This window comes from Blennius ocellaris (assembly GCF_963422515.1).
Source record: "Blennius ocellaris genome assembly, chromosome: 23".
NCBI lineage: Eukaryota > Metazoa > Chordata > Actinopteri > Blenniiformes > Blenniidae > Blennius > Blennius ocellaris.
The window spans coordinates 1,967,654-1,985,196 of NC_137672.1; the positions used below are offsets into that span (position 1 = coordinate 1,967,654).

At 45.5% G+C, this 17,543-nt stretch overlaps 1 protein-coding gene across 2 annotated transcripts in view; it reads left to right on the forward strand.

Moving 5' to 3' along the window:
- Positions 1-17,214, forward strand: part of LOC308147153 (uncharacterized protein) — a 30,435-nt gene extending 13,221 nt beyond the window's left edge. Inside the window, exons 2-7 of one of the 2 annotated variants that reach the window (XM_080519245.1) lie at positions 1,404-4,644; positions 8,981-9,559; positions 10,713-10,759; positions 10,835-10,896; positions 14,505-14,825; positions 16,474-17,214. In XM_080519245.1, the coding sequence (XP_080375371.1) occupies positions 1,537-4,644; positions 8,981-9,559; positions 10,713-10,759; positions 10,835-10,896; positions 14,505-14,825; positions 16,474-16,490 (4,134 nt within the window). In that variant the 5' untranslated portion in view covers positions 1,404-1,536 and the 3' untranslated portion in view covers positions 16,491-17,214. The remainder of the gene's footprint in view (positions 1-1,403; positions 4,645-8,980; positions 9,560-10,712; positions 10,760-10,834; positions 10,897-14,504; positions 14,826-16,473) is intronic. The other variant, XM_080519246.1, reaches the window with a different exon arrangement.
- The last annotated feature ends 329 nt before the right edge of the window (positions 17,215-17,543 follow it).

Below are 17,543 nucleotides of genomic sequence, written 5' to 3' on the forward strand. Positions count from 1 at the left end.
AGTGATGCCGACTTGTGACTTGTAAACAGAGCGTGCACGAGGAGAACTGGGCTCGTCACGTCTCTCTACACGTTTTAGTAGGCGTTCCGTCTCGGGAGCAGGTACAGCGTTGCGCATGCGCATTCTTTTCAAACGGTGGAGAGGGAGGTTCTTTCCTAAAATTCCTGAAAATCCTCCTGTATACCTTTAAAAAAGCTGAATGGAATGAGTAAGGACTGGAAGAGGTACTGCAGCCTTGGCATAATATTCATTTTAATGCAATTTATTCGGTCAATCAGAGTAATAGGTACATTTATCCACTTCTGTAAATCCTCTATTATTCAAATAATTAGTGATAAGTAATTGAGTTTGTACGCATTTTTAAGGTTGTTATCCAGAGTAATTCCAAGATCTTTTGTCCCACTTGGAGACCATTTGAACGGGCTTCTTTGTTTGTGTTCCTCATAGTCGAAGTTTGAGAGTGAAAGAATTTCACTTTTGTCATAATTGACCTTGTATCCAGAAATGGTTCCAAATGTATGCAGGACAGTTTTGAACTTTGCAAGGGAATCAAATGGATTTGTTTAGTACAGAATTATATCATCTGCCATAAGGTTGATTTTATGGACGGTGTGGCCCACTTTTACACCCTTTATCTCTGAATCTTGTCTGACGGCCTCAGCCAGAGGCTGGACGGCTATAACAAGGGGACAAGGCACACACACACACCCTCGTCTGCTTGATCTACTCGGGGACAGCAGTGGACATTTGTCCATTAGTAATTATTTTGGCTTGTGGTTTTTTTATAAAGCGTTCTGACCTAATTAATAAAATAAGAGCCAAATCTGAATTTGGATACAACCTTTAGTAAATAGGGCCACTCAAGCCTGTCAAAGGCCTCTTCAGCTAACGGCTATACTCAGTTCAGGGTTGGAGGTTTCCCTATCGATAATATGAAGTAACCTACACGTGTTACTGGCAGAGGATCTCGTCTGGATGTGTGTACAGAACTTTGAGACGTGTAATATACTACTAAACCTTTTGAGGAGAAGCTGCATCTTGTTTCGTCTAACCAGTGTGATTGTGTGTTAACAGCTGGGCTTGATTCACTGACAATGATCAATCTTTTTTCAGCTGCTGTCACATGACCACTGTGACAATTTGTTTTCCACCAGTCACTGCTTACCTTCTAGCCCTAATCCCAACATAATTATCGTTGCTTTTCTCAACAACAGATTTCCTCAGTTCCTTATATTAGTAAGGCGCGAACTCAAATCCCGATTCAAAGTTCCAGTCAACAATTTTTCCGAACCCAAACAATGTACTCAGTTGAAGTGTTCATAGGAATAAGAGCAAAGACAAGTGATGGAAACTTTTGAGGAGCTATTGTATTGGTTTCCTCTAACTGGGTTCTCTGTTCTCAGGACACCTCGACATCGATGTGATGACTGAATGCATCTGCACAGCAACAGCATACGACCATCACCAGAACCAGTGTGATCAAGGAAGAGATTCCTGCTGAATGAGAACTGATGGGCTGTCCAAGCAAGTCGTAGTATGCCGACTGCAAAAGGTAAAGGTGGTGGAGCAGTCCACCGCTACCGGCCGGCCTCGGAGTATGACAACGCCACGCTGGCTCAGAAGAGAGAGTACTGGAGGAACAAGAAGCGAGAGCAGAGGGCCCGGCTCTCGGAGCGTAGAAGAAAACCAATACAGGCCAACCAAGGGCAAAGGCTTCCGCACTTCAATGCCCCGGCTGAGGCAAATTCCTGTTTGTCTGATGCTATTTCTGTTTCATGCTCGTCTTTGAAGGGTAATGATTCATTCAGTTGTGCACCACTAAGCCGAAACACAGAGGCGGACAGTTCATTTGAAGCCAACAAAAGCCAAAAAGGCAAGTGGCTTCAGACGGCAAATCTCAATAAGGTTTTGCCGCCATTATCTGCATCGCATCCCATTTCTACCGAACCTGCTGGGAGCAACACGGCTGCCCTGAGACCTCCAGCTTCAAGGGGTGCTTTGTGCAGAGCCTTTACCTCACCCACATCCAGTGGATCTCAACTGAATATCAGTTCCTTAGTGCCTCCAGTCAGACTGACCCGAACGATCAATGGCAGCTCCACTAAAACAGCACCTCAGCCATATGTGTCTATGCAGGGCGCATTAGTGCTCAAACCCCAAGACAAGGCACAACCCACATCACCCATTCAGCCCAAAGGCTTACCCACCAATGTAACCGCAGGAATCATTGTTGTGTCTTCTCCATGTGGCCCGGTTTCTATCAAATCAGAGGGCACAACGGTGAGCCCAACACCTGAAGTTAGGAAAAAGAGTGCCTTGGTCATCGCACAGAGGGCGAAGGGCAATGCACAACCATCCCTGGAGTCTGAGGAGGATAAAGTAGCCAAGCGCCGGGAGCACTGGCGCATCAAAAAGCGAGAGCAGAGGGCAAAGCTGGCATCTCAGCCGACTAAAACCAGAGAGAGGAAGCAGGGTGCAAAGCTGGCAATTCACAGGGAGACTGCGCCTGGAGGAGGTCTCACAGGCAAAATTCTTCCAAAAGTTCTTCCATCTCAGCCAGTTCTAAGAGGGCCGAACCAGAGGCAATGCCCGAGCCAGGCCACATTGGTCAAAAGAGAGCGTGATAAACTCCAAAGTAGATCAGCTGCTCTCGCTGTAAGAAACCTGCAGAGGGATGTGGTGAAATTACCCCACGGGAATCAGGTAATGCAGTCAATCACAGTCGATGGTACTTTGATCAGGAAGCCACTAGAATCCCTGAGAAAGTTTCCAAGTCATGTGTATGTTAATAGTGTTACCCGCGGGATGGCCCGGTGTAAAACACCAAGGCAAAGATTCATCGACGCTCAGAAGACCTTCATGAATTTTAGAAACATCAGATGTAAATCTCCTTTTATGTCTTCAGTGTTTGGTCCCAGGTGTATGCCCAGAATTGACCCCAATGACACACCTGAGCAGATAGTAGCCAAAAGGCGAGAGTATTGGCGGATAAAGAAGCGTGAACAGCGAGCGAAATTGTCAGCGGAGGTGAAAGCCCGGCTGAAGGAGAAAGACTCTCTGATGCGACGAGTGAAACGTTATCAGAATATATTGGAGGAGATGCGAAGGGCCAGAGCGCCCAGTCGCTCAACAGGAGGCACCCTTACCCATGCCTCGGAGACTATCGGAGGGTTTATCAAGGAGGACGGGACTTTGACCGTGAACATACCCCAGAGTCCGACGGACTACATCAGTGTGACCAACAAAGGTGAGGAGATGAGCCACATGGTTCAGAATCAGCCTGACACTAAACACAGAAGTATCGCGCCGATCCGCATAAAGCCACATCCAAATCCACTTTGCCCGCCTCAGGTGAAAGTTTCTTTTCCTCTCGCTGTACAGTCTCCCAGCAAATCTCCGTCATTACTTTCGATCAGACCACAGACTCCAGTCGAAAACACAACTGTTGCTAATTCGCAGCCGTTAGCAGTGCAGACTGTAGGTCAGCTCACACTTACGCACCCTCAACCCCCTCAGGAGGCTGTATCCCGAGGACCGGCAGCAGATTCGCCCCTTGGTGGCTGTGTGATGAAAATGGCCGTATCGTGCAGTGCTCCATCACTGTCGGCGCTGTCTCTTGACCCGGGGCTGACGGAGGAGGAGAAGATGGCTAAAAAGAGGGAGTACTGGAGGATTAAGAAACGTGAGCAGCGAGCGGCTCGTGCTTTTCGACTCAAGCAGGGTGTCTTCCAGGCAAGGGCCTTGGCTGCCTTACAAAGAAGGAAGGTTCTGAAGCAAATACCAGTGACCGCTGTGCCTCTCATGAACTGCACAGGACGTGTGCGACCTCTTTCCACCAACAGCACATCGGTGTTTCCCCGTGCAAACGAGATCAAACAGGAGAGCGAGTCTTTGCCAGCAACTGACCTAAATTCCCAACGAGAGCTTGCCGTCTGTCCAGACATCAAAACCCCGACATCGTCACCTCCACAGCCAGAGCAGGACCCGGCGCTGACTGCCGACAGCCAAGCCACCACCCTGCTCGCCGTGGCCTCCATGAAGAAGCTCCTGGAGGAGTCGCTCAGCACTGTGACTGAAAACAAGAACAATCAGACTGACATCAAGATGGAGACGACAGAGGAGGATCCAGAGGAAGACATGAAGCCACATTTACCTCAGCTGTTCTTTGAAAGCAATGACATGCCCCCCATCACTGCGGATCTGACTCTGCAGATAAAGAGCTGGCAGGCGGAGGACGGGGGCGTGGAGGCACACGCTGATCCAATCAGCCCTCCGCTCAAGAAGTCGTCACTTGTTAGTGAGACATCCCCACCTCTTCCTCCCACCTGTGAGCACTCATCCCAAACCCCCAGCAGCTTCATCCTGACCCCCGACACGCCGTCCTCGCCACCCCTTCACATCAGGAGCTCTCCAGAAACGCCACGGCTCCAGGAAACCCCGGCTGTGTCCACAGACGAACCTGAACCACAGCAGCTTCCGCCGGAAGCCCCCGAGGATCGACGGCCACCGGCAGCCCAGAGCAGCCTGCAGAGGAAGAGGGAGTACTGGAAGCTGATGAAGAGGCAGCAGAGAGCCCGAATAAAGGCCCATCAGAAGGATCGGACGGGGGAGTGTAGCAGGCGGATACCTCACAGGAACATCCAGGTAAAACCAACAGCTGTCAGGTTCCTATGTATGTGTGTGTGCTTTGCTAAAACACTGAAAGTAACATTGAACCACTAAAATTCCTTATTTAAAAGAGGCAAAAAGCATTTTTTTTTTAAACTTTTTGATCAATCTAATCATGTGTTTATCAGGGGAAAATCCTATTTTAAGATGAGGACATGTCCTTCTGAATCCTGTGAAATTTGAAAGGTGTAGCTTTAGAAGTCTGTTTTAATTTACATGAGAATTCTTTTAAACAAGGTTTGTTTTTTCAAGATTCAGTTAAACAATGTTGGAAATCACCTATAATGTTTCCCTCCCCGAACCCCACAGTCGACATAAAACAACAAGTAACAGCAAGCCAGACAGGTTGAAAGGAAACGCAAATACGTATTATATATACGTAATAATACTGCCAATAATCACTGCCAATAAAATACATCAAAATGCACACGAAAATGTAGTGTAATTAACTGATCTACAGTCGCTTTCCTTACAAACTATTAGTATACAGTTATACAATTTCAACTGCATCCATCTTTTGAAAATAGGCAAGAAAATGGTCCCAAACATCGGGAATTTTTTTAACTGAGCCTTTTTTGTGTATCTGATTTTTTTCCAGCTGTGTGATACATGACATCACTGAGCCAAAGTCTACATGAGAATCTTGTTAAATACAATGTCAGAGACCAAACGACCATATTACTTTATGTAAGTTAGTATTATGTTGTAGCATGTCTCCTTCATAAAGGAGATCACCTGTACAAATGAAAAAAGTCTAATGTACGTAGTTTACCAACTATAGAACTGGCTTTCGTCTCGAAGTGAAGTGTGCAGAAACCATTGACTTTACAAGCTTTATTAATCATGTGACCAAACCCCTAACCCATTACATCATGGCGTCGTCGTGTTTCCACCGAGGGCCACAGCAGCATCATGGCTGCCCTCAAAGGGCCAAATATAACTGTAAGACTGTAAACAAATATAATGTTAAATAAATGTAAATGACCCTCAATTTTTTTTTTTTATTGAATCCAAAAATAGACATTACAATGAAGTACACATACCTTTTTGTGTGGAGTTATATCACATACTACATCCTTAAAGCACACTCTCAACTCCGTAGTTCCAATCTAATAATACAACAAAGTAAACTTCAAAAAGAAAAAGCACACCTTTTTTTGTTGTTTTTTATTCCCCCAGGAACAAAACAAAAGAAAAACAGCCAAATAAATCCACCCCCTCCAACAACAACAAATGTATATCATACTAATATACACAGGTAGACATTGATGAATACCTACTGGACATACACCACCACAAATGGTTTTTTGACTTATTCATATTACATTTGCATAGATGTATATGAGCTAGTTGCTCTGTTAAGTCTAACTTTGACATACTTGGCTCTGCTTGGTGTCAAAATGTGACTTGTGTTGTGTCTTTGAGCACCGACACGCCTCACAACACTAAAGACAAACTGTTATTTCTCCTTGAAGCACAAACATGTTTTCTCCCTCTCATCGTTCATGAAACATCCGTTCATCTGCATCCATTGGATGGTTCTCTACTCGCTGCCGGGTGCAGTTTCTCACGGGGCGTCGCCCACCATGCGGTGGAACACGGGCCGGGGGCTTGTGCTGTATCCTGCGAAAACAATACGAAAACGATTCTCCTATTGAAAACAATACGGTATTTACTTTAAGACAATCAGACCTTTAAAGTCCGAGTGAAACGTAAACCACTACTTTGCAAAAAACGATAGTTGGGGTTCTACTTCTAAGGTTCCTCCGACTCTGCCCCTCCACTGTTGTCGCATAACAAAGTTATTTGAATTTTGAATCTCCAGCCGAGGAAGTCGGGGGAATCCTTCTTCGTGGGCGTGACGTCAAGAGTTGTGCAGATCTCCATCTGTTGTGTTTATATCGGCTTGTTTCCTCTTAAATATCCAAGTTTTTACAGTGTTTTGAAGTTCTAGTCGGCCTTTTATGAGCCTTGATGAAAGATTGAGCCTGGAAGAGACCAGAGAGGAGAAAAGGAGCACGGGCGGCGGGAGCGGCTAGCTGTTAGCTCGCGCGGCTAGTGGGATCCGCTAGCTCGGGCGGCTAGTAGACGATCAAGTAATTCCTGGACTCATCTTCAGTGATTCAGTCTTCTAGCTCTTGGACATGTTGGATCCAGGAAGCCGGTCGTTCTGCTAAAAGTCAGGAGCCTCAAAGCCTCAAAGGTGAAAAGTGGCGGCTGCTGAGGCGAGGAGACGAGGACGAATGGAGGACGAAGCGTCTTCTGCTTCCTCAAACATGTTCCAGACGGGGTCACCGATGGCAGAACCACCTTCTGTGTCTTCTTCATCAATCACTGGGTTTGAAATGACCATGATGATGAAATATGGTTCAATTCAGCCTCTTCGTGGTCAAAACTCTGATCCTCCATAATGTAAACACAACTTGGGCGTGTGCACAACTCGTGATGTCACTCTGTTATTGTCAGAAGCTCCGCCCAGCAGAGGAAATAGCGCCGTTTAGCGGCTATTTTCTCGCAGATTGTCGTGTTTGAACATTTGACCCTTCAGCCAGTTAGCAGGAAAATGTTCTAGAAGAGACACCAGAGTGTTTTGGAGGTGGAACCTTCATTTCACTGGGACTTTCCTAAAACAACATATTAAAACTGCACATTTTTCCCCAAATGTTTGGATTGGGTCAGGTTTTGTTCAGGGACATCTCCTCGGTTGCAGACTTTCACAATATTGTTTTCTGTCTTTGCACTAAAACGTTTAGATTTATTAATATTTGAAGGTTATTATGGAAATATTTTATTCCTTTTAGATTGTTGGCTAGAGGGCCACATCTGGAGCCCCAGCCGTATTTTTCTTAATCTTTGAGATTCAGGCTGGAAAAGAACTTGATTCAATGAAATGTTATACAGCAGGGGTGTGAAGCTCAGGCCCTGTCGGGCCGCAGCCCTGCATGTTTTCCATGCCTCCGTGCTTCAACGGGACTGATTGCATCAAACGTCTGGCCATCAGGCCGTGGTGGCACCGTCATGACAGCCAGGGGTGTTGGTGAAGGCACACATGGAAAACATGCAGGGCTGCGGCTCTCCGGGACTTGAGTTTGACACCCCTGCAATACAGTTCAACAAATACATTGATATCGACACATTGACTGAATTACCATAAAGTATGTTTCCGTGATTCAAAATAACAGAATTATAAATGCAAAAGAAAAGTGCGAATAAATTACAAAAATTGTGTAAATGATGAAAATGCGAGCACAAAGACATGAACATTGTCTAATACAGTCAAACTCTGCTTCCTCCACATGGAGCTCTAGAACCTAAATAACCTTACATCGGCCTTTTCAAAGTCTTAAACCAGGTGGCTGCACAGCCACATGTTCCCGAAAGAAAAATAACATTGTTTGGCATATTTTACTATTTTGCAACTGATCTCATTAAAAGAAAATAAATCTTATAAATTAAGGTATTTCTGCTAATATTGAGCTCTGTAGCCTGAAACAAGTTTTGATAGTTTACATCTCATCCCAGCAAATCAACACTTTTTTCCTTATTTCAAGAGATGAACCAAAACACAATTAATTTGTAAAGAATGTTAGGAAAGGACACGAGGGAGTTCCTTCATTTTGCTCTGCTTGCTTCACATTTCACATCATTACATGTCTTGTGGTCTGGCTAACACAACACACAAACTCAAACTCAACAAATCTGTGGCTCAAACAAGAAATACTGAATATTAGTTCAATTACGAAATTCAGCATTGCTGGCTCATGCTGTACAAAATGTACAAGCAAACGTTTTCTACCAAAAGAGCTGTGACTATAATTCATAGTTTTAGTAGTTTGGCTGGTTACATGACTTAAATATCAAAATAAACAGTACATACCACCTGTGACCACACAACGCTGCTACAGTATTACAGTGAAACTGTCAACTTGTACTTGTACTGTAAAAATGAGCGCCTTAAAATGTTCATCCACCATGAACACTAACTTTAATTTGTATTTGTCATGTGTACTGACGACCAAAGAGAAACTACCAAGAGGCAGTATTTCCCTTGCAGTTGCCCAGGAGTGTACATAATCTATACAACACCTGCAAAACTTCCCATTGTTTTGTTTTTTTTGCAAATCAAAGATAAGGGAGAGGATCCAAAGCCTTTAAAAGAGGCAGTCTGAGGGGAGGGCCTTCAGCAGAACAGGTTGGGGACCATTACTGATCCAGCACTTCCAGTACTTTAGGTTCCAGACAGAATCGGTTGCCGGTGGACAGACGGTGTCCAGCGGAGACGTGAAGAACTGTCTCTGCTGTTGTGTTCCAGACTCCTGCGACGATCATGCCCAAACGGCCCCCGGTTCCTCCAGCTGCCATCCTGCTCGTCACCCAGCCCACCCTTGACGCCCCGCAGTCACCGGACCCACTCCTCAGCCTGTCCCCCACCGGGACAGACATCACCACTGTGTCCAGTGGTGCAGCTCCTCCCGGGGCTGTCCAGCTGTCTCCAGAGTGGGCGTGTGAAAGCACAGACCCGGCACCTTGCCTCCCCACCCTGACGCCCCCGGACAACCCCCTGTCCAGCATCAACCTGCAGCCCATCGAACCGCCGGGCCACAGCCCCGACTCCATCCTCAGCCCCATTAAGATTCCTTGTCCTCAGTTTCAAAGCCCCGCACACATACTGCCTTCCCCCACCAAGCTGGTGCCCATGAGCACCATGATGCCCCCGAAGCCCATCCCGGGGGAGTCGGAGGAGGACTTCCTGGGGAGGAAGAGGGAATACTGGAGGATAAAGAAGAAGGAGCAGAGAGCCAGGAAGGCCATTCGGGAGAAAGAGAGTCCCCCAATGATGGCATCCAACAGCAGCAGGCCCCCCCTGCCTGCTGAGGACCCCCACACACAGGTCAGAGCTGCACCAACAACCCCACTTCCAGAAAGGGTGGGCTGCATGTCTGTGTGTCGGTCCCCCGTGATGGACCGGCGTTCACACGTTCCTAACGTAGCTCGGCTCCATGAGGCCACCGGTTGGATGAAGGGATATAGAAGATGGACGGATGCTCCCATCAGACTGGAAATAACTTCAAATGTCTTGTCCTCTGACACATTTATGTTCTATTGAGAATAAAATGGGCTATGAACAGCCCTTTTAACCCTTAGATGCACCCGTGGGGTCAAAATGACCCCACGGGTTGTTATTCTTCAACATGTTTAAAATGAAAAGTTGTCATATATTCATATTCCAGGTATTCCTCATAAAACATGTTTGTGACATGAAGCCATTTGCATTTTTATTTATTTTTTTCATTAATTTTAAGAAATTGCAGTTTTTGTATCACGACCCCACTCTTCCACAAGTGGGGTCAAACAAAAAGTGGACAGTATTGAGAGTCAAAGTTGCATCAGATGTGTGAGATGACATCAGATGTGTAAGTGGGACTGTCAGAGTTGCTAAGAATTAAGTTTCATAGAAGATTCCAGAGGAACTGCTTGTGGAAGACTTGGAGTAGTGATACAAAAACTGCAATTTCTTCAAATTGATTAAAAAATAAATAAAAATGCAAATAGTTTCATGTCACAAACGTGTTTTATGAGGAATCCCCAGAATATCAAAATATTACAACTCTTTGTTTTCAAGATTTTGAAGAATAACAAGCCAGTATTGGAAAAACGCATTGACTTGAATTGGGGTGATTTTTTGACCCCCAAGAGTGTAGGAACTGGGAGGTTGTGCATCCAAGGGTTAATGTCACTGAGTAAAAAAATCGATGTAAATAATGTTGATTCCTCTTCTTGGACTCCGTTCTATCCATCCATCTTCTATCCCGCTCCTCCAGCCCCGGGTGGCGCTGCAGCCCATCCCAGCAGTTAGAGGAGAACATGCAAACGACACACAGACATTCCCCGGGTCACACTTGAACCCACAACCTTCTCGCTGTGAGGCAGAGCACCGACCATTGCACCTCCGTGTGGCCTCGCCTACATTACTTCTCTTGTAACATGTATTGTGTCCACTTGCTTTTACTTGAGATCTTTCGTCCTTTTTCTGACCTGTGCAGGACTGTGACCCGCGGATGAACTATGAAGAGTCTCAGCATCTGATCAGGTGGGAAACGCTTTCCTCTTCCTTCATGTTCTTGCCAGCGCTGTGCAGGGTGTTCATGCAGTTTGTCTTTCACAGCATGTCGATGGACGGCGAGCCGGGAGCCTTCTCATACTCGGATTACACTGCACCGGTGGAGGGTGAGTTCCCAACTCGTATGTCCTTGATACCAGGGGGTTGGTCATGTAAGAAATAGTCCTTCTCATACATTAATGTGAGGTAGTGATGAATGAAGCGATACATTTGTTGGATCAAGGATGAGAAGGGCTTGATGAACCACATTAAAGTCATGAGTGACTGCAGCTGATCTCAGTTTGTTGAGGAACACAGGTCACACTCCTACTAAAGCCACATGCTACAGGGTTCTAAACAGATTTAGGGACACACTTGAAGACAAAAGACAAATCGCACAAGATCTTTCTGTTGTGATCAGATAGTGTGACTGGAGCTCACCACCCTGACTGATCCTTCAGCAGAGCATCAGGCTCTGCACCGTAGACTTTAATAAAACTAAACATAGGTCTATGTTCTTCACGCTCAATATTCTGAATATCGCGTGGCCACAAATCAACGTGGGGCCGATGTTACGACTCAGAATTTTCTTTTATGGAGGCGACTCTAGAATGTCTGTACTGTGAAGCAGATTCCCTTCTTACCGGAATAAATCACTGGCTTTGGCTGCAGCAGCAGTGATGCTTTCAGCCTGGTGGGCTTTTATACCGACACTCATGACGATACGCCCCCTGCTGGTCAGCTTCTCTCGGAGCAGAACACGCGACAGGTTTTCACCTCACAAATATTGAAAGTGTTGCAATGTGCAATGCAATCATCCATTGTTTTTATTGCAAATGTACATACACATGCAGAAAATAGTTTAGAAGGAATGTTCCACCGTAGATGAAGATTTCATAAGTTCATATTTCAGTGACTCAGAATGTTGTCATGTAAATAAACAGACAAAACACAATGAAATGTATAAGGAGTTTTAACTGACAGTTTAGCTGGTTGGTCCTCAGTCCCCAGGGTACAAACTACAAAGACAAGGGGACAAGGACAGAGCCTTGTGGGACACCAATGACGCTTTTCCACAACCTGGTACCAGGTACTTTCGCGGTACCTCCTTGGCCGAGGTTCCCAGCGAGCTGAGGCCAGTAGACAATGTGACGCCGTCAGACAGCAGCCGCTGATTGGCCGGCACGTGACGACACACGAGTCAGAGAGCGGCTCATTCACCCACCATTTTTTACACCTGATCACAACAAGAATGCTCACAAAAGGAGGTAGTCGCACATCAATCCGATCAGATCATCTCAAGAATCTGCAGTTCCAAGTAAATGGTACATTGACTGATGATTTGAGCAAAATTGCCAATATGTTTAACACATTTTTCATTATCTCAATTGAAGAATTGACATGGTATCTTAAACGTCCTGATGTCCCATGTAATTCTATAGATGTCAGTAAACCATTTGGCCTGACCAATCACTTTGTGAAGCTTCACAAAGAGGCACTTGCAAGGCCAATTCCACATATGATAAGTCAGTCTACTAGACAGGGAATGGTGCCATCATCATGGAAGATTACCAGAGTTATCCCAGTGGTGACAAAACAAAACCAGAGAACTATCGTCCAATTAGTATATACCCATTATTTCAAAATTAGCAGAGACATGGGTTGCTGCACAACTAACTGAATATGTAAATAATAGTCAGACCTCGCTCCATCCAGTGCAGTTTGGGTTTAGGAAGCATCTCTCCACAGAGACAGCCACTAGTTATTTTCTAGATAACGTAAAACAGCTACTAGACCAGGGTGGTTTTGTGGGTGTTGTGTTCTTTGACCTGAAGCAAGCATTTGACACAATTAATCATAAGGTTTTAATCGCTAAATTAACCAGTTTTAATATCTCTAACTGTGTCCTCTGCTGGAAAAGATCCTATCTGTCGGACAGAAAACAAGCAGTACAAATGTATAATTCACAATCTACCTCTCTTGCATGCACAGCTGGTGTCCCACAAGGCTCAGTACTGGGACCAATTTTATTCAGTCAATATGTCAATAATGTACCTGAAGTGTGTAAAGCTGTAAATGTACAGTTATATGCTGATGACACCGTTTTGTATGTTCATTCAAAAGCAAAATTTTGAAGCCGCTGCAGTTCTTTCTGTTGCCATGGTGCTCGTGTCCCACTGGCTCCAACACTCCTGTCTGCATCTCAATACTAAGAAAACAGTCTGTTTTTCTCTCTGTAGCCAGCAGATGGTGAACAACCCTCTGTGTTTGTCAATGGTGAGAGACTAGATGTGGTAGACAAATGTATATATCTTGGTGTTGTCTTTGATTTTAACTGGAATCTCAAGCAGCATGTTAAGAAATGTGAGCATATAATTAAGTTCAGTTTGTCTAATTTCAAACATATTAGACATTTTCTCACTACAGAATCGGCAAAGGTCTATATGCATGCCATGATATTCAGCCACATAAACTGCTGTTCTACCACTTGGTCTCATACCTCAGAAAGTATCCTGAAGACATTAATGTCTCTCTGCAAGAGAACACTAAACATTCTGGACAAAAAGCCTTTACAGTATAATTGTTGTAACATATTAAGTAAGTATAACATTTCGTATTTTGAAAGTTATCAGATATTCATGGATGCGTGCCTCATTTTTAAAGTTTTAAATAAACTTGCTCCTCCTCCCTTGATGATTTTATAAGTAAATAAAATTGCTGTCGAGTAAACACCAGAGCATTGATCCCAAAGGCGCAGGACGAGATTTGGCCAAACGTTGGGGTCTCTCAGAGGCACACAGTCATGGAACAGGCGACCAGCCCATGTCAGAAACTGTGACACCGATTCAGCCTTTAAATTCGCACTGAAACAAAGGTTGAAAACTAACCAGACATGCACTCGCAGTTGGATTATTCACGTTTTTCCTTGGGCCTCAAAGTCTGAATCTTAACCTATATGGAACTTGTCTATGGCCGACTTGTAATGTGTAATGTCTTGTGATTTATGTGCTCTTCTGTATCGTGCCTGTTGAATGTCTACTGTACCAACCTGCCTCAGGACAACGGATGAAAATTAGCTATTGCGCTAAGTCCGCCATATTTACGTTGTTGCTCTTTGCTGACATGTTGATGAATGTGCATTGTTCCAACTCAAATAAATACATAAACAGCCCAGTGGAGCAGCCAGGAGCTGCAGACGTTTCTTGGTCAGGAGGCGACCAGAGGATCCAGCAGCTCCATAGAGACCTGCCACAAGCCTGGGGGGGTCTCCAGCCACCATGACACCGGTGTTTCCATTTCATTAACCAGTTTCCCTGTTAACCGTCTTCCCCGAGCGTCCTCTTTTCACAGCAGATGTTAAAAACCCGACCAGAACCTGCAGCTGTCCTGGAGAACGCCGTTGAACCACATTTCCTTTAAAGTTTAACGTGACGTAGTGTTTTTTTTGTCTTATTTTAACACCAGCTGCTGGCAGAAGTCACCAGTTAACTGGGGCACCAGTGAAACTGAAACACTGGGCGGTGAAGCTCCATCGTTACAATCCACATTTTGTAGTATTATTATGTAATGTATTATTGTGTGAGATGACTATTGGGTTTAAGATGTATTGTGCGTAACGGTAGTGGATAGGCATCTCACTTATTGGAAGAATTCTTACTTATTCCGTCGGTTTATTTAACGAAATAGTTGAGGGTAAAGTGTTGTTGAGCGTCATGGAGAGTTAACGTGATGACAGTCTGCTCCTCAGATGATGCAGAGTTCCCGTTTTCCGACTTCGAGAGTCACGGTGGGGACGAGGCTCATGGCGTCTGGAGGAGCCGTTACCTCATGGACTACGAGCCTCTCAACCAGCTGCTGGTGTGCATGGTGTGTGGGGAGCTCCAGTACTCCCACAGCCTGGAGGCGGTGAGGGCCCACATCGACGAGGCCCACCCCCACACCCTCAGCCTGGACCCCGGGGACAAGCAGTGCATCCTGGAGGCTTGGGATGAGCAGGTGTCCCAGAGGGAGCGCTTCTTCACCAACCAGCTGCAGCAGCATGGAGGGGCGCTGACCGGTGAGCAGGAGGGGGGGGGGGGGCTACTGGGGCATTCAGAGGATTGTGTAGAGCAGAGGTCTCCAACCCTGGTCCTCCAGGGCCCCCGTCCTCCAGGGTGGAGCTCCTCCCAGTTCAACACACCTGATTGCAACGAAGGGCTCGTTATTGGGCTTTTTCACAACCTTGGTGATGACATCATTGGATTCAGGTGAAGCAGGGTGATGACATCATCATTGGATTCAGGTGAAGCAGGGTGATGACATCATCATTGGATTCAGGTGAAGCAGGGTGATGACATCATCATTGGATTCAGGTGAAGCAGGGTGATGACATCATCATTGGATTCAGGTGAAGCAGGGTGATGACATCATCATCAGATTCAGGTGAAGCAGGGTGATGACATCATTGGATTCAGGCGAAGCAGGGTGATGACATCATCATCAGATTCAGGTGAAGCAGGGTGATGACATCATCATCAGATTCAGGTGAAGCAGGGTGATGACATCATCATTGGATTCAGGTGAAGCAGGGTGATGACATCATCAGATTCAGGTGAAGCAGGGTGATGACATCATCATCAGATTCAGGTGAAGCAGGGTGATGACATCATCATCAGATTCAGGTGAAGCAGGGTGATGACATCATCATCAGATTCAGGTGAAGCAGGGTGATGACATCATCATCAGATTCAGGTGAAGCAGGGTGATGACATCAGATTCAGGTGAAGCAGGGTGATGACATCAGATTCAGGTGAAGCAGGGTGATGACATCATCATCAGATTCAGGTGAAGCAGGGTGATGACATCATCATCAGATTCAGGTGAAGCAGGGTGATGACATCATCATCAGATTCAGGTGAAGCAGGGTGATGGCATCATCATCAGATTCAGGTGAAGCAGGGTGATGACATCATCATCAGATTCAGGTGAAGCAGGGTGATGACATCATCATCAGATTCAGGTGAAGCAGGGTGATGACATCAGATTCAGGTGAAGCAGGGTGATGACATCAGATTCAGGTGAAGCAGGGTGATGACATCATCATCAGATTCAGGTGAAGCAGGGTGATGACATCATCATCAGATTCAGGTGAAGCAGGGTGATGACATCATCATCAGATTCAGGTGAAGCAGGGTGATGACATCATCATCAGATTCAGGTGAAGCAGGGTGATGACATCATCATCAGATTCAGGTGAAGCAGGGTGATGACATCATCATAGGATTCAGGTCTGCTGAAGCAGGGAGTGACTAAAACTGAGAGACAGATAAAGAATACTACAGATTAATTTCTGTACTATTATCAGTATAAAACAACACGTTTAGAGTTCTGTTAAAATCCAATAGAGACACATGTGTCCACCTCCCACTGGAGGGGGACATGCCAGGTGCTCAGTCCATCCACCTGAAGCAGTCCAGGACATTTGGACATGTGGACAGAGTGGGGATCAAAGCTGCCTCCAGTCATGTGACCATTTGTCCCCACAGCAACATTTCCAGCTCACTGCTCATGTTGTCTGGTCGTACGGAAGTCGTCGCTCTTGAAACATTGAAGACATTGAGGTTTTATTAATCCTGGTGCTCAATGGAAAGTCTGATGTGTTTTGGAATCTAAAGACAGTGTCTCTCTTCTTTTCTCACCCTTCTGCCTCCTGATGTGTTTTGTAGACGCACAGAGGAACTGAGAGAAGAGAAGCTCCACCTCACTGTCCGGGAGAATTCAGGCCCAAAGCTTTACCTCATTTCCCACCAAGGTGACCAGCAGGATGCAGAGACCATCACCTCTCCTCACGGTTTCACTCACCAGTCCACAGGGCTTCACACTGCAGCCGGAACACTAGTGGCTCTTCCAGGACGACTCAGCTTTTTTTCTTTCTTTTCTCAACACAACAACTGGCTTTATTGTCACTCTGAGGTGGGAATGCTGCGAGACTTTATCAATGCTAACAGGAAGAGGATGAGCTACACACACACACACACACACACACACGATATTCCTCTGATCCTGGCTGTGTAAAAACCTCCTGCAGTTCATTTCAGCTTTGCTATTGTAAATACACAAACGTGATGGGATGCCAAACTTTATTTATTATTTATTGACTCATGTCTTATATAAGTGATGATGCATTCTTCATATCCGTAGTTAGTCATCCTGTGAGTGTCGAGGATTCAAAGGCTTCCCTGCATGCGTAGTAGCTGGATGGACCATCGACTTCTGGATTGCATTCCCATGTTTCTCTTCTTTGTCTTTTAAGTTTGGAAAATGCTGAAATGATAAAGTGGATTTTGAGCACAAAGCTGCACGGTGGAAGAGGCCGAGCTGAGAATGTAACTCTGACTTGATGACTTGTTTACCATTTCAAAGGGAATGTTTCAATGCCTTTTCAGTAATAAACTTTTTATACTTTATTCTGCACTTTTTTCTCTTTTTTTCTTATTGGTCTTATTTTACACAGTCAAATATGAAACGAGGGTTTTGCACGCCGCTGCTCACTACACCAGTCGTTACCAAGCTTTTGCTGGAGGATCCCAAATTAGTTTTCCTACTTGATTCCTAGAACATTTTGAACATTATAGACCGACGGTGTGAAATACAACCGTGTAGAAGAAAAGAAGTAAACATAGTCACATCTGATTGTTGAGCTGTGGAGCTCCGCTGTGCCGGCTGGACGCCTGCAGCCGTCTCGTCTCCCAGCTTCCAGATGGACACCTGCAGCCGTCTCGTCTCCCAGCTTCCT